The 25,739-nt window shown below is 35.5% G+C and overlaps 3 protein-coding genes across 6 annotated transcripts; all 3 read left to right on the top strand.

The window, feature by feature from the left end:
- The first annotated feature begins 326 nt into the window (after positions 1-326).
- Positions 327-936, top strand: LOC140743432 (splicing factor 3B subunit 5). The gene has a single exon (XM_073074693.1). The coding sequence runs from the start codon at positions 448-450 to the stop codon at positions 703-705; it is 258 nt and encodes an 85-aa protein (XP_072930794.1). The 5' UTR covers positions 327-447; the 3' UTR covers positions 706-936.
- A 1,335-nt stretch (positions 937-2,271) lies between these two features.
- Positions 2,272-11,995, top strand: LOC140743431 (phosphatidylserine lipase ABHD16A). 4 transcript variants are annotated; one of them, XM_073074692.1, is made up of 9 exons: positions 2,272-2,802; positions 2,877-2,930; positions 3,026-3,333; positions 6,518-6,657; positions 6,942-7,195; positions 8,486-8,650; positions 9,067-9,251; positions 9,693-9,882; positions 10,394-11,995. In XM_073074692.1, the coding sequence occupies exons 1-9, from the start codon at positions 2,731-2,733 to the stop codon at positions 10,511-10,513; spliced, it is 1,488 nt and encodes a 495-aa protein (XP_072930793.1). In that variant the 5' UTR covers positions 2,272-2,730; the 3' UTR covers positions 10,514-11,995. The 4 variants fall into 4 exon arrangements, with proteins under 4 accessions (XP_072930793.1, XP_072930792.1, XP_072930791.1 ...); XM_073074691.1 differs by having other exon boundaries at positions 6,930-7,195; XM_073074690.1 differs by having other exon boundaries at positions 2,273-2,802; positions 6,518-6,678.
- A 1,630-nt stretch (positions 11,996-13,625) lies between these two features.
- On the top strand, positions 13,626-23,413 carry Coq8 (ubiquinone biosynthesis protein COQ8, mitochondrial). The gene is made up of 9 exons (XM_073074688.1): positions 13,626-13,803; positions 15,053-15,688; positions 15,918-16,134; positions 16,726-16,935; positions 17,111-17,226; positions 17,442-17,604; positions 18,116-18,318; positions 19,088-19,240; positions 19,688-23,413. The coding sequence occupies exons 2-9, from the start codon at positions 15,056-15,058 to the stop codon at positions 19,985-19,987; spliced, it is 1,995 nt and encodes a 664-aa protein (XP_072930789.1). The 5' UTR covers positions 13,626-13,803; positions 15,053-15,055; the 3' UTR covers positions 19,988-23,413.
- Positions 23,414-25,739: the final 2,326 nt, after the last annotated feature.

Below are 25,739 nucleotides of genomic sequence, written 5' to 3'. Positions count from 1 at the left end.
ATTAATAATTTATCAATAAATTATTGTTCCGAGCAAAACTATTCAAGTAGGCGAAATACTTATTTTCAGTGTCAATTTTCGGACCTTTATTTTTACCGAAAGGCATGTTAAATATTTTATTTTTTTGATTTCCATATTATTTCGTTATAGTAATATCTTGTCAACAATGATTTAATATCAATAGAAAGTAAATAATTAGGGTCTATATTATCAATATTTCGATATATCGTTGCATCCTTAGCTCTAAGTAGTCTGTGTTGGTGTGCTTATTGCGTATTTTTTTTCTATCAGCAGTCCTGTATATAGTAATATTCTATGCAGTAGTGTTAAATGTCATTGTCAATGTCAATGACTGACGCCATTTCGTTGTTGACTATTGTCTCATTATAATTGATTAAAACGCAAAATATTTGCAAAACTAAATACATACATCGATAACGATACAAAATGGGTGAAAGATACAACATTCACAGCCAGTTGGAGCATTTACAAAGCAAGTATATTGGCACAGGGCACGCAGACACTACAAAATATGAATGGTTGACCAACCAGCACAGGGATTCCTGCTGCAGCTACATGGGTCATCCGGACTTAATGAATTACTTTGCGATTGTGGAGAACGAATCGAAAGCACGCGTGAGATTCAACTTAACGGAGAGAATGCTACAGCCGTGCGGACCCCCGCCGGAGAAGCCTGAAGACTAATATGTAGTAGTGTATATTATGAGTGGATGTCATTTCATTTTTAATGTTCTAGTTTTTTTAAAACTTGTTTAGCTTTATGAATATTTTGTAATGCAGTTGTGATGCTAACCAAAACATAAATATATAATCAATCTTAAATTCACAAATACATTGTGTAGCTTATAAAGAAATATAATTGACAATCTGAAGAATCTTTAAAATGTAAGGTTAAAAATTAAACAGTGCTTAGTATTTTCATTGTTTTATTCCTTTTTTCAACACCCCATTACTCAAATTCAGATGTTCCTTAAATCTCAAAGATCTTCATCCTTCTTTTTAATCTCACTATTCTTAGCAGCATTATTTACTAGTCGCTTGTATGAAGGGAATCCATGATTAGCTTTACCTCCCATTAAGTTAGATATTCCACTCTCTCGGGTCAATATATATTTTGTTATTGATGACACCAACTGAGCATGTTGTTGTGATATTACATATCCTGCAAGCTTTTCCAATTGCATTTCCAGCAGTAAGTGTTGTTGTTTTGGTGTGAAGGATGTTGTAACATCGTGGGGAATAGCAACGCAGCTGAGATCAATCCCAGCAAAGACTACAATGCTATCTGAGATTGATTGTGACTGTCCATGAGTGCCGTTGGTTGACTCGCGACTCATTTCTATATTCAGAGCGGACTAGCAGTAACCAGGACGTCACTACGCTTATGAGTGCCCCGGCAAAATTTGAATTTCCGCGCCCTGACAAGGTTATATGAAGTGGAAGGCGCCACTGGCGATCATAATGTTGCTAGGTTTTCAAAAGCCGAAAACATCTTGCAGGAAGAGGTTTTCGACTAATGTGTGCAGCTGCCTAAAATAATGTATCAATGTACGAGACAGAAACTACGGGATACTCGCTATGGATTTGTGATGCTAAATGTCGAAATATCGATACTTATCTTAATGTGTATTATATATAAACTATTTTTGTCACATTCATTTGGAAAATCTCTTTATATTGTTTACATGCTTATTATATTCCTTAACAGTTGAAAAGCATAGGATTAAGCAGATTAAGTTATAATACGATGTATCGATACAGAGGGATGCGATCAACGGAACGGTTTCGATGATTGTGATAATCGATACACTTTTTTGTGCAAACATAAATTCCAATGAATAAGAGGACGAAAATTTACAAGTAAATCAAAAGTAATACTTTTCCACATTTACGTATTTGAATAGTTTTAATATCAGCAACAGCTTGTGCGCATAATATTAACGGAAAAAATACTGATATCATATTGATTATAATGTATGACGGATTATTTTTATTGTATTTGTATGTACGGTATTTTCAGTAAAATTATCAATCAACTGATTTACATAAATTATGTCTATGGTATCTGGTTCACTATCCAAGTTCTTTGTGTATTATCTGTGACACTACTGTAGTGCATTCGGTTCTAATTTTAATATATCGAAAATTTAGATCTTATTTCAATCTATTAAAGTTTATTTCACATTCAAATATTTTATGTCAATTTTGACAAACTCGTATGAGTACAGATAAAATATTGCGTATGTTCACTCGTTTCTCAATCGACTGTCGATTCTGTACAGTAATTTCGTATGTAGCGTTTTTAAAAACGCTGTGCAGTCTGCTGCAGGTCATGGTGTAGGTGAGCTGTGAGCCGTAGTATAAATTCATATTAAAAAGAATACGACAGAACCCGATCTATATAAAGTGACTTGCGTTATGGATTTTCCCATTTCCCCGTCGTCTCCCGTGCCGGGCATTTAGTTGTTATCGGGATAATTAGTATCATATTGAGCTGGTGATTGTAAAATTGTTATTTCTGTGTTGAATCCGAAAGCAATCAGTAAATGGTGAAAATAAATACAGTTTAGTGATAGTTTTCTCCCGAACGTCCCTATAAATCTGGGAATCTATCATCGGTGGGACATTACGCGCAACCATTAGCGGCAGTTATTGATTTTGCGGGGTGTTCTAGTTTATTCACAGTGCATTGCTTATCAAACCGCGAACATGTTTAGGCTAGTTTGGCAATGTCTCCGCGCTCCAAAGCTGCTCAAAATCTACGGAGAAGAGCCGAGAGAGGTGAGTATTTTTCGATTATCGCTAATCACTCCCATCTCCATTAAATTGATTTGATTGATTTTTCGTTTCTACAGAGCGTGTACCAACCACAGTTCTTGGAGCGGTGGGGCGATAAAATAATATCGACGGTATGTAATTACGATTAAAATGGTTTTTACAAGAAAATTATTCATTTATATACCCATACTGCATATAGAACATAAGCATCTGTTAAATATTTCAGGCCAGTACCGTCACTAATATTGGTTTCTATACCTCTCCTTTCATCTGCATGTATATATGCAAGAGAGGTTTCTTCTCCTGGCAAGAGATATTCGTTCTCACTCATCTGATGTGCGGTGTGGGCTGCATCATCGCCTTCGCATATTTAATGCGTAGTGTTGGCCGAGCGGTCAATCCTGACTACGTTGATTTCCTGACCGCACTCACCGACCCTATAACTGACCGCAAAGCTTATGTCGACGGACTGCGCAGATATGACTTCGACTTCAAACACTGGCCGGCTTCTTATGTGATGCCTCTAAAACACAGGTGAGTTGCGGTATTTGATTTTTTGAAATAATAATCGGATTCAGAAATTTTGTAAATAAAATTGTTGAAATAGGGTGTGGTTAGGAATATGGATGGGTTGAACTTTTGAAAGAGAATTGGATTTGTAGGCCAGGATTAAGTCGACAATTCAAATTTTAACTGTGATTTTATTTTTATTACCTAGTTCAAAATCAATATGGCTCTCAATTAGTCGGACACTTCATTTAGAGTTAGATTGTGAAATCAATAAAAAATTTACTCGGGGGAAAAGATAAGGCTTTCTTAAGGGAGGAGTCCTACAATGGCGGTTGGCAAAAAAGAAAAAGTGGCCTAATGTCTGAAATTTTGATAACTACGATAAGGGGATGTTCCGGAATAATAAGACAATAACATTAGTCCTCCTGTTTTGAGAATTTTTCTTTTCTTGTTTATACTAAGCGAGTAGGAGTAGGAGGAGACCAAAAAAGTCTAAAATCCAACCTTATACACATCTTTACTTATATTCTTAAGAGGCGTGTCCCAAAAAATATAACCGTAAGCACAAAGATATTCTAAAAATAGAAATGTTTTTCAAAATATAGAGAGACAATTTAACATCATTACATCAAACCCCTTGGCAAAGACCCTCATGAAAGAAACTCACACAATTCGTAGGCTGAAACGAAGAATGCCCCAAGACAAACTTAAATGAAAATGAAATTATAGATTGTAAAGTAGGATGTGACACAGGTCACATACTGAGCATGCCATCTTTAAACACCTACCAACCTACTACTCATTGTCCAAATGTGTGACAGATCGTAGTATTTATAACACAAAAAAAAAAAATACATCAAAAAATATGAAATAATTTTTAGAGATCTTATTTCAGATATTTTTTCCTAATACAACATATGCCAGCTGTTCCCAGTATTCTTTTTAAAATTAATTTTCCTGTCACAAATATACACTTATGTATGATAGTACTAACTACTAACATGGAACTAGTAAAAAAGATAATTCTTACCAACCAATTGTGAAGTTATTTGTAGACAAAAGTCACTGCCACACCCTTTTCTCTCTAATAAACAGTTTTAATCATTAGTGTGTTCAGCAGTTAAGGGTGTGGTAAGGAGATATACTTAGCTGAAACATTCCAATTTACTAGCATGGTAAGGGGGGGCAGAGTCCTGGGGGTCTTTCGAAAGTCTCCTCACCGTGCCTCCAATGAGCTTAGTCCTTAAAGGCGTCATACACATATATGGCTGATCTGAGGTAGGTAATTGTGTCTGGAATCGAATACAGACATTGTAGTCATTTATCATCAAGTGTTATGAAAAAAAACTGATCATTCGTAGTTCCTGCAATCAACGCCTGCAATTAGTGCCTCCAATCAATGTCTGTATGAACCTGAGTCAGAAGACAACAGTTGCTCATAGATAAGTTGTTACCCCTGAGGACTAATTCCATACCTATATACCATATACCATAGTCTGATTCCATACCTGTTAATCCAGAACACAGTAGCTTTTACTACTACTACCATAATAATATAAAACATTAACATGAATAGTATTCTTGGAAGTTAATTATGAGTACTATTTATCAAAACAGACAATGCTGGCTCGAGCATTATTTTGGATTATCTTCTGACTATGAATAAAAATTATGTGTCAATCGATTTGTTTCTCCCTTTATAACGCTGTTATTATTACGGTTTCATCGTGTATGTTTTTGGTTTTTTGTTGAATGTTGAAAAAATGTCTAAAATGTATTTATGTATGTCGTCGTGGGTTGTTTTATCATATGAATCTCTTTCATTGGTATAAGCAATTCTTACAAATGAAAAAAAATATAATGGAAAATTTATTCGAATACTATCTAAACTAAAAATATACTAAAACTAGTGGTGCCCGCGGCTTCGCCCGCGTTTAAAAGAAAATAATAAAACATACTAACATACATGCAACTGAAAATTCGTACCTTCAACTTTGCTAAAGATCATCACTTGATCAAATTCATAGTTTGCGATTCAATCCTTACTAATATCGATTAAAATAATCGATGTTTTTCCAAAAGATCAATTCTTCGATTGATCGATCTTAGATCGCCATCCAGTGATTTGGGCGTGAAGAAGAGACAACCAGACAGACAGACAGACAGACAGAGTTACTTTCGGATTTATAATATTAGTAAGGATTATAAAATTACTTATAAAGTAACTATTTCTTCCAAATCTTCTTCTCAATCCAAATCCTCATAGGATTGTGCTCAGAACTAAGGCAATGTTTCCTCGCTGTATAGTAAAGTAAATTTTTTGGGTGAAAAGCTGCTAGCTTTCTGGTCGAGGATAACACTGGGACATGCCTTTCATAAAATGGTTCATATTAGGCGACCAAGGACCCAACGTCTCAGTTACGAGCAAATTTATAATGTTTTAAAGTGGAAGAGTATTTGTGACGCATGAAAAACTGCGGGAAATCCTACTGCAGGTGTCATTGGTGCCAGTGTGTCCCCACATGTTACTTCCCACGACCCGGCCCGACCGATCCCTCAACCTGAGGCGCATTATCGGATTTCTTGCCGTCGATTCTTTGCGATGACTCAGCAAAAACCACTTGACTATAGTGTGACCATAGATCATTTTCATTTATATTTAAATAGTATTTGCATCGTTTGAGATGTTGACATTTTATTAAGCCACATCATTTTATTTCTTCCGAATTAGACATACGTACCTACTTATTAACGATATATCTTTCAAATATATATTTACACATGTTTTAATAACATTATAAAATATATTGCAAGTACATAATTTCTCAATACCCTTAGGGAGTTAAATTCGTTCCAACAGGTGGTACGAGTAAGAGAACTGGGAACAGTGGATGCATACGTAGCTTTCTTCAATTATACCTGTTGATATGTTTTTGCTCCGTGGTCTTCGATTGGTATTCTAGATCGAAGAACGTGGTAGTCGCATTTGGCCACTTTTATCTGTTCTAAATTAGGGCGTGGCCCGCCCTTTATAGGAATTATTCTAGATTGCGTAACGATAGTACTTCGATATCAAAGTCAATAAGTAATTGAAGGCATCAAAACACAGACATCTAAGCTCTTAGAATCTCTTTCATAAAATGTTATCGATTGCTGTGCTGTGTTAATGATGTTATCAAATGTTTTTATAACATAATATTTATTTTAGCACGCCATGGTTTGAGCAGCTGCCGTTTAGTAAGTGTGCCAACCCGGAGCTGCCGTTGTACCAGAAAACCACTTTGCAAGTGCTGGCTTACTTGGCGACACACACGTTTGCCATCCGTCTCATTTACCCAGGATCCCTAGGTGTGGTACAGAATTTGCTTTGTAAGTGTATACCTATCCCTATTTGGTTTATGATTTTTTACGCTTTGTTATTTTATGATTTTTTATTATTATTTATCATCCGATTGTCCGTCCGTCCATCCGTTCGTTCTTATTTAGGCCTTAGTTTTTAAATTATTTCGCTGAAATTTATTTTTTCTGCCATTCCGGCCCTTGACTGCTTGGTGTTACAATTTGCTTTACAATCATTCAAGGACTGGACTGACTTCAGTCATCCTAATCTTGTTATAAAGCCGTCATTTCAGGGTATCCCCTATTTCAAGGCCGTATTGCGCTTGTTGAGAATTTTGGAGGGTTGCGCGCTAAGTTGATTACAGCTGAGGGAAATAGTATTGATACCATGTTCATTGACCACCGCCCGAAATCGATGAAGGGAAATATTCTCGTGATATGCTGTGAGGGAAATTCTGGATTTTATGAGATTGGAATCATGTCTACTCCGCTGAGGGCTGGGTACTCCGTACTTGGATGGAACCACCCCGGATTTGCTAACAGCACAGTAAGTTTGAATTTTAATAAAAGTTTTTGTTACGTGATCTTGTCAGCTTTATACAATCGAATAAATTACGCTCATGATTATTATAATTATGTTTCATAGGTACCTATTTGTTAGGTATGTTTAAAAAGGAAACCATAGGGCACAGAAATGTATGCTCCCTTTATCATCATCATCCCACTATTGTTTCATAGCGGGGAACGAGTCTACACTTAGAACGGGCACGTTGGTCAAGAGTATTTCGGTAGACTTGACACACTTTTCAGAACATTAGGGGGATTATTGAGCATGAAGTTTCCTCTAAATGTTTTCATTCAGTCTTTAAGCTATGGGTTAACTCCAAAAAAGAAGAATCGAAATATATAAAGATACTTTTTATTTGAAATCTGATCTTTCAGCGGCTGATACCTCTTAATTTGTTTGATTTTACTTTCCTATTACTGTTTATTTTATAAAAAGCAGTTCATTTCATTACAGTCCAACTGTATTTGGTAAAAAATAACAAAAGTTATATTATAGCACAAGGATATTTCGATACGATTCTCAAACAAACACGTTTTGCGCAGGATATATCTCATTCCATACATGAAAATCGCCATAATTTAAGTTTATAATGAGATCACGGGTGTTGTCGTGTTTCAGGTTAAAAATATATAGTCAATATTGCACTTAATTTCCATTCAACCTCTTACGTCTTTTGGTAGATAACATTTTACAAAAGTGATCGATAGCGATCTTAGGAATAGGTATTAGCTGCTTTTTCAGATTTGTAAATCTATTTCTGTCTTTTGTCGTTGTCGATGTCAATGGAAAATGGAAATGTATATTATTTATTCTTTTGTTGAGAATCATATACCCGATTTGAATATCTGCTGCGAATATCTGCCTATTTATCGTGTTGGTATATTTCCATCCATTGCGACGCTCGACACTCCGAGTGGACAATACACAATGCTCATGCAAAGCAATTTGGTGGAGCGTTCGGTCAGTTATCAATCCAATTGTCGGATGTTTTTAAATCGTCCGTAGGCCTTCAAGGCTGGCCGACTGCATAATAATAAACCGGACAGATGCATGCATGCATTATGTTGTCAAAATGATTTTCTTTTGACAGAGGTTTTGATGAGGCTGATAAAAGAATATCCTATTGCATATTCCAACATTATGGAGCTATAAAGACTTCTCGTATAGGTTACATTTTGGTATTAAAGATTAGTCTGAACACCTGGTGTTGTTATCAAAATGAAATATAATGATTGTAAACTAATGATGTTTAATTTTAACTGCATACAGGGTGTACCGCTGCCGTCTCAGGAACGTAACGCCATTGATGTGGTTGTGCAATACGCCATTAACGAACTTGACTTCAATATTGAGGATATCGTGATGTACGGCTGGAGCATTGGAGCATATACCGCTACCTGGGCTGCTGTCAACTACCCTGATCTCCGTGGTCTGGTGGGTAATCTATTATGAAGCTGTTCCACTAATGAGCACGACTCTGCTGCTCTTCAATTATAACGAGAAGCTCCGGCCATAGTATACCACAGGGGGCAAATGATTTGTAGACTTTATACACATTTAGAGAAGATTATTTCAAATAACTGAAGCATTTAGTTTTTTTTCTGTTCATATTCTATGTTTAATACGTACATAACTATAAAAGAAATGTGCGCCTCGGTTCATTAACTTTTTTGAGCGTTATTCATTATTTCATATAGTTTCGGGTTTTAGTCACTAAAACGTTTGAAATATTCATCCTGTATATTTAAGAAACATTCAGTACTATGTATGACCGTTATATTTGTTTTTGGCTGAACCCGCGACTACCAGTAGTAATACATGATAGTCTTCACACTGTACTGTCTTTTTAGATTCTGGATGCGACCTTTGATGATATCTTGCCGTTGGCTGCCAACCAAATGCCGAAATCCTGGTACTTGCTCGTGAAGGAGGTGATTCGCTCCTACGCTGACCTGAACATCGGAGACCTGGTTCTGCAATACGCCGGTCCCATACAAATTGTACGCCGCACTGAGGACGAGATTATCTGCATCAGGTAATGTTAGGATACAGATGTAGTAGATGGATGTGCAGTTCCTCATCTTCAACACTTTACTGTCCCAGTTTTGGGAGCGGCAGAAAGATTAGACCACTTTGAAATACCAATAATTTTATTAGCTACGATTAATTTCCCTCAGGCATTAAATTATTTCACAATGCTTTGCTTCAAAGTAAAGCGAATGCAAATCAAAACATTCAAAAGCCTGTCTAAAATTTGATTCTAGAATTACCAGTGCAAGAGGAAATGATTATGCCACTGGTCGCTGATACCCTCTTATGTTACAACTCCTAATTAACTAAAACTTTTACCATTACTTCTATTATAATATATAGATATAAATAGTATGATTATTACACTAGGCGTAGCATTGAGTCGGTTACTGTCAAACTAACTTATGTTCTACTATTTCAATATATAACCCGAGTTAATTTTCAGACCTGGACTGATCTCCACTAACCGTGGCAACAACCTGCTGCTCCAACTGCTGGAGATGCGCCACCCGGACGTGCCCGAGGTGACCGAGATGACCGCCCAGCTGAAGAAGCTGATCGCCATGACCGACACCCAGCGCATCGTGATGGCTCGCAACGAGATCACTGACAGCGAGGATCGCATGCTGAAGCTGGTATGTAAAGTTTAAACTTCTCACTTTATACTTTGGCTGCTAATGTCTTGTTTTTCTTAAATTTGTGTTAGACAATTTGAGAATAGAATGTTCTTGACAGTTGGAAATTTTGTCTTTCTTAAATTAAATTTTTGTTGGACATTTGAGGATTGGACCTCTCGACAATTGATAATTTGGGGAATTGTACATTTGACAGTTGGACATTTTGGGAATTAAATCTATTGACCGTTGGAGATTTTGGCCATGTGACAATTGTAAATTCTAGGAATTGGAACTTTTGACATTTGTAAATTAAGGTCGTTAGACATTTTAATTTATTTGGGAGTTGGAAACTTCGAAACGTTTTGACAATATGTGAATTGGATGTTATGGCGCATAAACTTCGTTTTTACAAAATGTATTGCAAAACAAACTTGACAATAACATTGACGTAGCAGCACCTGTATGTAAAATTATTAAGATCGCATACGACGTTATTCGGTTCAGTTATTCGGGATTTTTTATATTATAGATATCCAAATACATGCGCGACTTCCGCTCGACTCACTGCAGCCCGCTGCCGGAGGAACAATTCAACTCCATCATCAACAACCTCACCGAGACCTGGCAGCAGAACCACCAACATGAATAAGATAATACAAGACGGATTTCTTGATGTTAAATGATATTACCGTCTTCTTTCTTTCATATATGTCTTATTTGTCACTTATTCTTACCCGTATTAACAATTATACCTATGTAACGGGTTTTAATATAATTAAACTATAATTTTATAAGTAGGTGTTAAATGAATAAGCTGCGTACATTATATATTTTCTTACCTATCTCCTTATACTATTAAGGTTGTTTTGTGTTTCGGTATTTAATTTATTTTATTTGAATACGGGGTTTGTGTTTAAATTAAATTTGACTTCTCTTTCTAAATCATTGACACTAATTGATTTATGCAATATGTTTAATAGGTACCTACTAGATAAGTTTACATACACTATGTACACTATTAATATTGTGATTCGATGCGTCTGCCAAAAGCATAGAGCAGAAATAAAGTGTTGGCAAATATAAAATCAGTGTTGAGATTTGAAAAGACACATGCACCTAATTATCCTATCTACAGTAATACGTAAATGGCTGTCTTTCTGCTCCTTGATGGTTTATAAGTACATGTATATTTTTGAATATAAAACATGTAGGTATAGGTACAAAGCACTTTCGAATCTGTACAAAAATCTGCTCGATAAATATCTCATCAAGCATGGCATAGTCTGATTTCTAGATACCTACTTATATTTTATATTCTAGGATATATCCTTCTCGTAATCATGTAGCAATTAGTAGTACAGATTTAAGCAAAATAAGAAGACTTTTGAAAAAATATAACTAGGGAATCACTGGTTAGAATAATGTAGGTACTTCACTCTAAACAGGATTGATTAATGAGAAATAAGTAATTCTTCATGTCTGTTTAGTATTGACCTATATGAATGTTATCTGTAGTCTGTATGTTTTTAATAAAATGCGCTTGCATCTAATATCATGTGTATGGAATAGCCTAAGTACATTCCTTTAAAGGTTGTCTGCTAATTTAAGTACCCTTGTTCCTAAGGTTTCGCTCCCATTTATTCAGTATTAGGTACCAATTTATTATTTAACTCCCAAGACTGATACGTACGACCTTACGACATGACTCCCAGTCTTTTTGAATCAATTTGTTCTTTTTTAATTAAATTCGCCCATTTCATACCTTTTTGAAAAAAATACCTGTGTTGTATAAGTTGAATGTTTTGTTTCAGTTTTATAGCAGACACATCCTATTTGTCTATTTATTCTATGAGTAGCTATCGATATTGGTGTTTTATAGGTGGAATAATGTGTATCTTATCATAATTATCGGTAGCTGTAATGATATTAATAAAATCTGGAATAAAATACATTTGTATCTTCATTCGGTGAATCAAAATTTAGATTTAAGAGCATTTATTATTAAGTCCCTAATGGGTACATCAAGTACCTTTCATACATAACATTTCTGAAAATGCATTTAAAGTATGTCATGGTATTGGATTATTATGTAAGCATTTCAATAAATATATACGATACAAATAAAGGCCCATATCATTGTTTTATTTAACCCTTTCCCATTCCTATGCATATTAATACATACAAGTACTGAATATGTGATTTGATAATATTCTGTATTCTATGCTCATGGTATATTAAAGTCAAAATGACACATTCTGTAAACTTGTCAAATGAGCCATAAGTATATTCACAAAACTATTTAAAAATACTAACAAATAAGAAAAGTAGAGAAAAAGTTATTAGGCTTGTTAGGCTCTCGATTATTATCTGACCGCTAATTTATTAACCCAGTGTTAGGCAAGAGCCTTCGCATAAATAAGACAGGATGTGCGCTTGTTAAGGTGGTCCGTAATTGGTATTGGTATTCAGGCTTTACAAAGGTGTGTGAAGTCAAATTTGCACTTGGCTAGTACGATGGACTACGGCCTAAACCCCGTTACACTAAAGAGAGATCCGGCTCCAGTAGTACAGGGCAACAATGGCTTAATAACAACGATGCTAAACCCGTCCCCTATTATCAACATGGGTACATATAATATAACAATCTAGTATTATACAGAAATAACACTGTTATCAACAAGGAAAGGGATGATAGACAACGTAATAAAATGTCCAAAGTTCGAACAGTGATTACGCTTATATAAAATAGTAAAATTACAAACAGCTCATCCCTCTATTTGGGCCAATTTATTATGTAGCCTAGAATTTTAGATATTCCTAAATCAACCAACTATATTTAGTTTAAAAGTTGGTCACAAATGGCTATAAAACGAACCAATCACATGTATTTTAAATGGCTGCAGAAAGGTTAAGTATAAAATTGGAACGTGACGCAGTTCAGTATCGATGTTTGATCAATATTAAACCTAGCTAGCTGTAGCTAGAACGTTTTCATAGATAGTGCATGTGGATAGATCAATCGAATAGACCTCAAATGAAATATATGCACTTTTTGATATTTAGTCAGATAGATTGATCTTATATTAAGTCACGTCTATGGCTATTAATTAAACAGTTATATCGTAACGACATCCTTAATTGAGAAAATTAGCGAACAAAGTGATTTGTTTGAGTCTATCTATAGGTATAACCTTATTCGGTGTTTCATTGATCTTTGGTTATGCCCAGGGCGTAAGTTGAATTTGCCGCCTCTATATGACAAATATGACGAAGAAAAAAATTGTCTTTGAAATTGTTTGCGAAAAAGCTTTAATCAAAGAGTATAGTATACCTATATAGAAAGTTTTAATAATAAAAGACAAGAAGCCAGGGCCGTTAAACATTATATAAAAATGCGAAAAAGCTTAGCTATTTCGGATAAAAAATCCTACCTTTATATCAAATTTGTGCGTTTTGTACATTTTTTATGGATGTGAATAATTGTTTATTATAAATTGATTTATATCGCAATCTGCTGGCAAGTGCTTTGTTAATTTGACGGACACACGGCAAATTTATAAAACAATATGATAATGTACTTACATGATTTTCAATCACACTAAAGAAGTATGTATAACGCATTTTCATAAAACATAATTGTCTCCGTTTATATCAACAGAAAAAATAAAAACTAAAATATTATCATGTTATTGCGTATTAGGACAACAACTGGCAACATTTGAAAAAATCGATAACACCATTTTCTTCTTGCCAAAGTCAAAATCGCCGACATAATGGAAGACATTACTTGAAAACGCAAATCCTTATGATTTTTGATTATGTTGTGTTTCTAAATTTATATTTTATTTATTGCAAATTCCAGTATTTCATTGTGTACTTAAAATAGTTTTTCAGTTTATGTTTTCCTTGTAATCTTCCAACAGCCTTCAGCAGAAAAAGGTAAGTTGGATAATATTAAATAATTAATCGGGATGGATTATTTCATAGAATATATTAATAAAATTCATAAACCAATGAATTCTTTTTTTAATTATGAACCGTGTACCTATATCATTTCGTTTACCGTTAGTCCCATTCAAATATTTTCGTACAATTATGGAGCACATTGTTAAAATTGTTATGCAATATAATATTATATTTAAGCCTTGATACACCTTAAATACCGCCTACATTGATGTTAGTACCGGCCCTATTGTGTTTTTCATTAGTTATTTGCGTTGCTTCTTGTGATTTTTTTTATAAAGTACATTGAAGTTTAGATATAGGTGGAGCAATTAATTAATATAATTATTATAGGAATTAGTATTGCTATGCGATAAATAGCAGGTAAAGTTTGCAATAATGTATGTTGCATAATAAAATAACATCCTTGCAGAATCATGCAATCATACTAATTATGCATTATACTAATTTACTCACATAACTCACCTTTACTTGTGGTTAATAAATGTACGCTTTTATCTTATGGTTTAATTCTTTGTGTTGTGAAAATCTTTATTGATCAACAAAATCAAGCAACAGTGGGAATGGTCCGGAATTGGATGGGTAATCATTGAGGTTAATTCATTTATTCATCTGCATTAAGCCGTTGATTCCAGGTCGTTACAATTATGAATCAGTTGTTAAAGATTTTTGGGGTTCTTATGGGCTCATTTGAATCTAACACAGGTGGGCCACTAACCTGGTGTTGTAAAATAAGACCTGTGTGACTATTCTATTCTATTCTATTTGACCATTTTATAATTTCCCTATTATAAATAGATGTTGAAACTTTTACTTGTTTTATTTGGATTTTTATATGGATTGTAAAATTCCATATTGACAAAATATTTACATCATGCTATTTTAAAAGTAATGATTGAGTAGAGTGCAGTGTTTATTCCTATATTAAATTATATATTCTTGTGCAATGATACTTTAATATTTCAAGTTGGACAGTATTCTTATTATTTTTGTTACTCATTACATTCTTATAGGTGAATATTGTGTTTTAACCACATATTTGATAACTATACTTGTACAATTAATCTAAATCTATTTTTTTTAACTTTAAACTTTATTGTTAACCTACTGTATAATAAAGTGAATAATGACCTATTTGAATAATGACATATTTATGATATTTGTTTATTAATGTTATTGCTATGCTATATTAATGTATAACTCAATAACCTCACTCATATTTCAGACCATGTCGCACATTAACGACCTAATCGGTATAGTAAGGGGGCTTCGGCAGGTGATTGAAGCAGGCATCAAGTTACAACAGGAGAGCTCTAAAGCAATATGGAATAACTCTAGCATAAGACCTCTTATACAAAGCTGTTCCACTAACCCATTCACCTCTTTTAAACCAACACCAGATGTTTCAAAAGACATTCTTGAAAGAGCTTTAGTTGTTGCTCATGGATTTAGGCAGTATGCAATCATGCACATTCCTAATTTGAATACTAATGTAGAAAAGCAGACAGTCATGGATCAGCAAATGCAAGACGAGATTGATCAGCTGAATAAAGAGTTTGATAAGACTTTTGAAACACTGAAGCGATCGCAGTCAGAACGGGCTTCAAGCACCACCCAGTCAACACCAGACAACATTGTTGTACCATTAGAAAAACTCAAATTGCAAGCTGAGAGATTGAAAGCTGATAAAGTGCAGAGCATTGCAGTAGAAAATGAGCAATCATTAGCAACTGAAATGAAAGGGCACGACACAGCGAAAGTTCCAATTGCAAATGCTGGAATAGGAAGAAGCCATGCTTATCCAGCTAATGAAAAGGCAACTGTACCGAAACCTGTTGCGAAAAAGAAAATACGGGTTGCAGTGAGTAAAAATCTGGTTTATGAATTTAAATACATATGATGAAATAGTAAACACTCGTTCATTTATTTTCAAGTCTATATTTCAAGTGGTACAATATGCATAACAATATGATCACTATCACTACATTAGGAAACATTGTAATCAAAATTACATACTTGTGACTTCTTTATTTTCAAAGAGTGGTTTTATTTAAAACTTTTCATTAAAGACTTTCATAACATTTTTTCAGTTAAGTGCCAACTCAAAGGCTCGTGTTGTGCCATCGTCTCGCATCGGTCGAATGATATCCTTTGGCTCTCTGGCCGCTGGTCTGGGCGTGGGTACCGTGGCGCAGTACGCAAGGAATACCATACAGTCGGTCACAGGCCGTGTCGATGACACAGCTAATACCTTCCTGTCACCTGCGAACGCTGAGAGAATTGTTGATACGCTGTGCAAAGTGAGAGGTAAGTTAATTAAAAAGACAGATTACACATGTGTTTGAAATATAATAGTTTTCAAATAGTCTAAAGACACTAATAATACAACTGTACTAACTATATATTGATGTTCGCAACGTACTATACTCAGTTAGCAAATCAGTCTGGCATTTTCTTAACAAGACAGTGACTAACAAAAGTATTGGTCAGAAACACCAACATCGGGCATTTAGTCTTCAGGAGTACCAATGCAGTTGTGGATGATATCGGACAAATCCAAATCTATGTTGGGGTTGGTCACAAATCTCCACGGACAGTCACTATGTGCTTTCTTTATTATCACAATTTCAATCATGACTTTTTTATATTACAAGTAGCAAACGAGCATGCAGTTCACCTGATGGCTATTTCTGTCTATGGACGCCTGAGAATTAGATTCCCACCTGAGGTCTAAGCTGGAATGCCTTGGATAAGTACTCCTTTACCACACTCAACCAGAACACAGCAGTTTAACACTTCGGTTATTAGGCAGAAATAAGCGTCGCAGTGGTGCTGTTGAAGTCCAATTACAGAGGATACTTCAAAACTGGTTTTTCTAATGATAATTTCAACCACCAGGTGCAGCGTTGAAACTCGGCCAGCTCTTGAGCATCCAGGACGACGCGCTGATATCACCGGAGTTGCAGCGTATATTCGAGCGTGTGCGACAGTCTGCTGACTTCATGCCGAATTGGCAGGTGGAAAAGGTCATGGTCTCCCAGCTGGGTCCGGACTGGCGTGGACGTGTACAGCACTTTGAAGAGAAGCCGTTCGCTGCTGCGTCTATTGGTGAGTATATAACATCCGTCTGTGTCCTTACAAATGGTATTTTGCTGCTTTTTCTGTTGGGCATATAATATCTATATATTTCTATAGTCACATTGCAGACAGATAGAAAATATTCGGTCCTGCTATTAGGATTTGCACTTTTTTGTGAAGTGTCACTAAGTGTTTTGATCAACAGGTCAAGTGCACTTGGCTGTGCTGCACAATGGGCGGGAGGTAGCTATGAAGGTCCAGTATCCCGGCGTAGCGAAGGGGATTGATAGTGACATTGACAATCTCGTTGGAGTGCTCAAGGTAAGTTGAAACACACATCACGTGCATAATTACGTAATTATATCGTGAATATAGCATGTAATTACTTCCACATGTCATGCATATCAATGCATATTTTTAAAATGAATTAGATGTAATTATATAAAGATGCATCTTCCATAAATTCACTACAGTTCTTCTGCAAATTGTTATATCTCCCCATATAAGTAATTTAACACATTCTACTGATTTTGTAGGTGTGGAACGTGTTTCCGAAGGGCATGTTTATAGACAACATAGTGGAAGTAGCAAAGAAGGAACTGGCCTGGGAAGTGGATTATATACGAGAGGCGGAGTGCACCAGGAAATTCAAACAACTGCTTGCACCGTACCCAGAGTATTTTGTGCCTGAAGTCATAGGTAATTTATATAGTTACAAATATTGTACATTGTGTATATTATCTTAGTATAATTTAGGCGTGTCCAATATATTCCGAATTTTTTCAGAGTAGTATTGGTTACATATAAACCAGTTCTATTTTACTCTGAAATTAAGTTCATTTCAGTGGAAATTGATTATCAGATACTTTTCAACATTAATTCCAGCCAGCTTTGGTATAGTAAGGCAAAGCCACACAAGGCCAACTTATTCTGTAGACCAACAATTAATTAAGTCGAAGTCAATTTTATTTAGGGTTGATTATAAATGTCCACAATAAATACTATAGATTAGAGTACTCGTCGACTTTAAAGTGTGTCGTATTTCTACCTCACGATCTTCGTGTTAAGTGCTAAGTCCTTAAGAGTAGCAATGCACCAGTCCTTAGAAGTTGTTCACTGGTCACATAGTTGTTCACTGTAGACACATAGTTGTTCACTACGATAATGAAAAAAGTAACAAAAAATAAATTTATTTTAATTTCTCGTTTAGACGATCTGTGCGCATCCGAGGTGATAACAACAGAACTAATCGACGGTACGCCTCTCGACAAGCTGTTCGAAGCGGACTACGAAACGCGTAAAGACATCGCCACGAAGATAATGCACCTCTGCCTTCGGGAGATGTTCGTGCTACGCTGCATGCAAACCGACCCAAACTGGGCCAACTTCTTCTATAACACGCAGACTAAACAGGTATGTTAATGTATGAATTTAATGAAATTTCTAAAACTTATTGGTAGAACCCTTTGTGATTCGACTGCGGCGACACCACCGCCACACCTATTTCTGCCTCATAACAGCAGCGTTAACCGCTGCTGTGTTGTGGTTTGAAGGGTGTGGTAAGAGAGACATACTTTTCCGAGGTTTACCTGCTTAGTTTTCTGGGGTAGTGGCGCATGCAGATGGCCCACTTCGGCCATAGGGCAGACCTCAGGTAGGAATATCTAATTCTATCTGGGGTTGATAACAGATGTCCATGGGCGGCAGTAGCCATCAGGGGGACTGCATGTTCGTTTGCTACTCGTATATTATAAAAGAAAACAACAGAAGTGTGTATGTCTTATTCCTAAAAAGCGGCACTTTCGGTAGAGCCCCTGTACTGTAAGTAGTTGATTATAGATATTCATAAGCGGTAGAGACTATTTACCATCAGGTGGACTGCATTCTTGTTTGCTTCTTCATTTTTATAAATATAATGTTAGTTCCTAAACTTTACATACCTGTGAAATCATTTGTCACAGAACTTTTTGGTATGTAGGTTTCTTTATGTCTCTTTCTTTCAATGTGAAATTTAATTTGGAATAACTATATACCTAAGAAAAATCAATGTTATGTTTGGGATTCATGTTAGACTCCATTTGAAACCATTAGGTTGTCACTACCTCAACCTAAAAAAAAATGTTGGTGAAATTTCTATGTATTTGCCTATGATTGTTACATATTCATATTTTATATAATATAGGTCATTCTGCTCGACTTCGGCGCTACCAGGGAGTACTCCAAGGACTTCATAGACCAGTACATCGAGATCATCAAAGCTGCGTCGGACAGCGATCGGGAGGCGATTTTACGGATGTCGCGCGACATGAAGTTCCTCACTGGATACGAGTCGAAGGTATATATTTTTAGTAACAGTGTCATTTATCCTATAATTGAAATCGTTATAGAAAAAGATTCTATTGTAGGTAGAGGTAAAACCCTGTAGAGTTGTTACGAATGTAGCATTTTACAATTTTTCTGTTTCTACACTGAAATGTATTGATAGAAAATTACGAATCTGATATTAATTTCCCGAAGTCTATCGTATTTATGTGTTTATTAAAGTTATAGCAAACAGAATTTGGTTTGTATGCGTTATACCAAATTTATTTGGATTTATTTCTAAATTACAGAATATAATATAAAATGGGCGACTTTTTGATTATAAAAAAATATTTCTAAGACAATTTTTGTACCAGACAGTGACTATGTTCGTGGTCGTAATTGTTGAGGCACTATAAAGTCCATTATGAAACGAAAAGTAAACGCCAACAATAAAAAAAAAATCCCCAATGTTTTGTAGATAATGGAGGACACCCACGTCGACACAGTGATGATAATGGGCGAGGTGTTCACGAGCGAGGGTTCCGGGGAGTTCGACTTCGGCACCCAGAGGACCACGCGCCGGATCCAAGCGCTCGTGCCCACTATCCTCACGCACAGACTATGCCCACCCCCAGAGGAGATATACTCCTTGCACCGCAAGCTCTCTGGTGTCTTCCTACTCTGCTCCAAGCTGAAGGTCAAGATGAACTGTCGCGTCATGTTCCAAGACATCTACGAACAGTACAAGCGGAATAGCTTTAGCAAAGGTGCAGGTTAGTTGCCGTTGTTAATATTTAAACTATCTAGGACTTTGCCTACCAAAAGATTGACTAATTAATTCATACTAGACATTGTCAAATCTCGATTCTCAATAGGTGAAAATTGGATAGTTCATTATTAATTACGGATTTATAATTATGTAATATATTTTTTAAATTAAGGTAACTTTTTTGCAGCTTGTGATTTTGTTGGACTATCATAACATGAAATATGACTGCTGAGTCTTGGCTTTGAAAACCAAAGTAATCAACTTTCAGCTGGTACGTGGGGCGATAGTTAAACATAGAGATGTCTTTAACGGAGACACAAGCGATCAGTTATTCGATTAAAAAATATTAGTCGATTAAGTTCAATTAGATTTTAACGCGTAAAATATCGTCGTTTTTAACGAAATAAACCTAATGTCGTGAAAATCAGGAAAATAATATGGAACTGTAATATTTTTCTCGATTTTAATAACAAATCGATTATAACACGTCATTTGACGTCTCTTTTTGGTTTTCGTGTACATTGGAAAGTTTTTTAAAGCTACGTCCCGGCTTTCCTCGACACAGCACTCATGTGCGTTAAAATGATGGCTTCAGCTAAAAATATATTATGTGTACAAAATTATTTAAGCAAATAATTTCTTGCCTAATAAATGTGATTTACTGTGGAACTTTAAATGGGTTTTCGAGCTGATTTAAATGTAATGATGACACTGCGAACCCTTTTGTAGTTCTAGTATCCTGCACCTCACTACGTTTTACGAAATATGTATTAACTTCACCGCGCAAGAAACTGGCCACTTACTGCTTTAGTCTCCACAGTGCGGTAACAGATGGCGCTGTACATATTGAATGTTGCAAATTGTCGTTTAATTGTGTATAGAATATATTGTACAAACTATCTGTATTTATGTTGTCCTTCGTATCCATCGCATGTTCATTTCGTGTTTGTATTCAGTGTCTCATGCTCATAATACCAATGTAAAAGTTACACAGTTTCGCCGTACAACGAATAGATTAGTATGCTCTGACCATGCCCAGAGGTTGTAATACTGTATTGATTAATTTTAAGTGAACGGGTTATTCTGCGATAATTAATTGTTATTGCCATAAATATGTATCGTAAACAGCGTAAAATAATAATATGGTCGATAATAAAAAAACAAGTTGTATCGTCGTCAACCCTATATTGTCCTACTGGGCATGGGTCTCTCAGAGTGAAAAAAGCTCAGCGCGTGGTCTACCGCGCTAGCCAAGTGCAAAGGTACTTCACACGCCCTTGAGAACTTGTTGAGGACTCGGGCGTGTAGGTTTCCTCACGATGATTCGCCGTTTAAGCGGGTGATCATCAATTTGTACACATCGCTTTGAAAAATCAGCGGTGCGTGCCTGACATTCGAACCTCGGACCTCCCATTGAGAGGTCAGGTTTGTAATCATTAGGCTATCTATTGCTGTATTAACATAAATGTGTCTATTGTATTGTCAACTCAAGTTTAAGTATTTATATGTCTTATCTGTGTATCTTACTTTGTTATATTGGGGTAGATATGTTTCTATGTCGGCTACAATTTCGGCAATCAAAAGTATTCAGAAATATGATGTCCCTTTGCTGATTGCGAGTTATAACACAACTGTAATGGGTATTTCCATGACGTCTCTCATTGGTAAAACAACGCAAATCATTTGGACCTTTCAACATTAAGTACAGCTTTTGATACTATTGACTATAAATGTGAACTTCGATCATCGTTAATTGGGAAGATAACGTGTCTACGCCGGCTCCCTTGTCCATTCACTGCCCTTGTCAATAGTAGTCCCCTGTCATTTAACCAATTAGTCGATATTGTCTAATTGTTACGCTATTTTAATATTTCGACCCGTCAATTAGCTTGGACGTTTAAATGTGGTTTCAACATGTCTTCCCGTGATTCCGTAGTAAAGTGGATTCTATACAGCAACATAGCTGAGATGTTTTGTTCTGTTGTTCCTATATGGAATGTGTGGCTTTGGAGAACTAGAAACTCTTCACGCACACAGACGTATTCTGCAGTGAACAATGAACATACATGGGTAGACCGATTAAAAATAGTCTGTTTGTTACCATAGTCGTACTGATGTTAAGATCTTAAATTGATTGTCATGTCGTGGAAAATACCTTACAATGGAATGGTGGATATCTTGAAATATTTCTTTGAGAGCTTTCTATGTGGCTTTGTTATTTATCTCATGTGGATTTCTATTTAAATTTTTGTCGATGCTATTTCATAAATATGTATTTCTAACATTGATAAAATTTTCGTCGAAGGTTATTTTAATTCTTTTAGACCATAAAAATGTAGATCGTGTTTTACGGTGTGCAAATTGAAAACGACGTATATATTATTATAGGCATTGTATTAATATATTGTAATATGTACACTTTGGAGAAAAGAAATCGAGACACTTCTGTTTTTGTATTTAGTAGATGTAAATGAGAGATATAATATAAATGAGATAGCTGTTGTTAAATTATTTTAAATAAAATTTAATTAATAATTGACAAATGAATGGACTTAAAGGTGGTAAACTATACTGGATAATTCGATCGGGTGGTGCTTCCGCTTCACTTAATTCTCCATATTTCTACACTTTCTTCTTTCTGTGTAAAATAATCCCACTATTTGCATAGACTTTTCGAGTATGTTCTAACTTACAGTATAAAAACGCCAAGCTAATTTTTCGGTACCAGACTACTCATATGACAGCCTAAAATCCCCAATGAATGCTCTAATGAATTAAAAAAAAAGTTCTTCTAATCCTACTGTTATTTCAAGAGTATACACCGCTTTAAAAAAAAACATTCTACAGTTTTAAAATTTTAGAATTGAAAATAAACCTTAAAAAAATGGCGCGAACATAACTGCCAAACTAATATTAGTTTAAGATAAGTTTATTAGGCATCCTGTGCCGTGTGGTGCCGGTCACGAATAGCACCACTCCCTCTCGTCCCGTGGATATCGTAGAAGTCGATTAAGGGATTAAATTCAGCATATAAATAACACCTTCCTAAAACGTTATGAAGAACTAATGCCTATGTTTCAGGAACTTTCATAGATGGATAGATGGTACAAGATTGAATGAACTTACTCTACTAAACGTAAATCACAGGCTGTCCGATTTCTTTATTTCCAAATAATATATATATTATATATTTATTAGTATATATATCAGTAGGATAGGAGATTGGGTTGAAAGTTAAGGCGCTTTCAATTTAGACGATTTATGTTGGACTGTTGTTGCATGACTGTAATACAGTTGTCGTATATAAAGGGCGGTAGTTTTCTTCACACAGGATAACTACGCGAGAACGTACGGGAGCAGTCTGTCGCACGTCCGTTAGACGTACGGCAGCATTGACATCACTACGTCTAACGATTATGTACAATAATTATAGTTTAAAACACGCTAACATCGCACAAGGAAAATCGTTAATCCTGATTCCTGACGATCCTGATGGGGAGAATGGGATAAAATTATTAAAATCGCCTATTGTCATCAGTTCTTGATTATTGTTCAAAATTTTAAATATATCGGACCGTTCAGAGTGGTTAAAAATCTAGTTCAAATATTCCGTTACATACATACATACATACAGGTCAAGCTAATAAAAGCGTGGTAAGAACATAACCGTCCTTGTGCAGCACGACAACCGTCCTGCTATCGTGCGGTAGCGGTCCGTTCCATATCATCTAATTTGATAGCACCTTTAGGAGTGTTTTATTGAATGGTTTTTGGAATGGGTTATTTACGATGGTGTGGGTGTGAAGGTATGAATAAAAACGAAAATAATATTGTTTATCTATACGTCAAATTTGCCTGGATCCGTGAAATAAGGGGTATTATTACATAAGAATAGGTTAAACTCTAGTTTTACTATAGAATTAGGTAGTTTTATGTGGAGAGGTATTCTTCAGTACGCTCGTGAGCTTATGAAATGTTTTTAGGAATACAAAAATATAATGTTACGTTTTTTTTGTTTTTGTTTCAAAATATTTCGAAGGTGGTAGAACCCTTAGAGGTTCGACTCCGGCGGCACCACCGCCACACCTATTTCTGCCTCATAACAGAAGCGTTAAGCGCTGCTGTTTTCTGGTTTGAAGGGTCTGGTAAGGGAGACAGACTTTTCCGAGGCGTTCCAGCTTAGTCCTCAGGGGTAGCGGCGCATCTGTGGCCGACTTCAGGTAGGAATACATAATCCTATCTGGGGTTATTTACAGATTTCCAAGGGCGGCAGTAGCCACTTACCATCAGGTGGAATACATGCTCGTCTGCTACTCCTATATTATAAAAATAAATCCTTGTTTTTTTAAATATTGTTTTTCAAAATGAAACAGTTTGATTTCCAAAATAATTGCATTTCGAACACCTTTTCTATGTCTTTCAATGACTTTTTATTGCTCCGAATTTTTGGTATAATATATCCTAGAACTTAGTAAAGCAAAGTCTACAGAAGAACCGCTTTAGACACTACTGTAGTTACTAAACTCGCGCGCGTATTGATCTTAGGTTAGATTACTCGAGCATAATTCTAGACATAAACATAGCGTAAAATATTTTAAATTTAACGGTAAAATAAGTTAATATTAATATAAAGTATTATTTCGTTAATATTATTCTATATTACGTTCTATTTTTAATATTGATTTTTACAGTATCATTTTTTTTTGCAATACAGTTTAAATTATGAGATTTACTTGTGGCTTATAATTTGGAAGTACTATGTACTTCATGTCCCCTATGTTTACTATTTGAGCTCAATCAATTCAATTTTTAGCAAGTGTAAAACCTATAATATTTCTAATAAGATTTCTAAACTAATCATTTTATTTATTATTGTCGTGTGTGCCGTCAATGCGTTATTGCCTACTTTATATTTAATTTTTGTAGCTATTTCAACAGGTTTTACGTACAAAATTTCTTCAGTTTTAACAATTTTTAACATTATGTCAGGCACGTTATGTTATGTTTCCGTTATTACATATTAAGTATCTATATATAACGATAATTTAAATTATAATAATTGTTAGAAATAAATTTAAATATAAAATAAGTTATAAGAACATCGTCGACTGCGGAATGCAGTTATGTCGAGTATTTAGTCTGTGGTCTACAAATGATGCGTTTTTGTAGATTATACGGACTAGTTATAATACTTTGCTGCTGAAAATGACGCAAGACAATAAAATCATTTTCATCATAATTAAGTTAGGTTAGTTTAATCTTAACGTAATGGTATATATGTATGGAAAAGTGAAACGTGATTTTATCAAGGTTTATGGACGATGTCGTTATAAAGTATTTAACTGGGAATAAGTAAGAGAATTAACTATCGAATAATTTTAAGGTGGCAGGACCCTTGAGTCCTCTCCAAAGGCACCAGCACTTCACATATATCTACTTTATAACATCAACCCTATTGGCGCCACTCCAAAAAGTCCTGTGTCCTCTGAATCCAGCCGTTTCCCGCATCCTTCTGCAGGTCATCGGGTCACCATGTCGAGAGCCGACCTGGTCCTGTTACCTAAACGAGGTTGCCACTTGAGGACCTTTTTTCCCCAACGGTTATCAGTCCTGTGAGCCATGTGGGCGGCAAATTGCAATTTCTGCTAACTTTGAGAGCTATATCGGCGAATGTCTCCATCTCCATAGGATGGTGAGCGACTGTTAGTTCCCAATAAAGCTTACAGTAAAGGACCACGTTTCGGCGCCATAGATCATCAAT

The sequence above is a fragment of the Epargyreus clarus genome, unplaced genomic scaffold (assembly GCF_041222505.1).
Source record: "Epargyreus clarus isolate Ecla_fem2 unplaced genomic scaffold, WU_Ecla_fem_2.2 ptg000007l, whole genome shotgun sequence".
Taxonomy (NCBI): domain Eukaryota; kingdom Metazoa; phylum Arthropoda; class Insecta; order Lepidoptera; family Hesperiidae; genus Epargyreus; species Epargyreus clarus.
The sequence above is the reverse complement of the archived record's forward strand: the minus strand, read 5'-3'. Positions and strand labels throughout refer to the sequence as shown.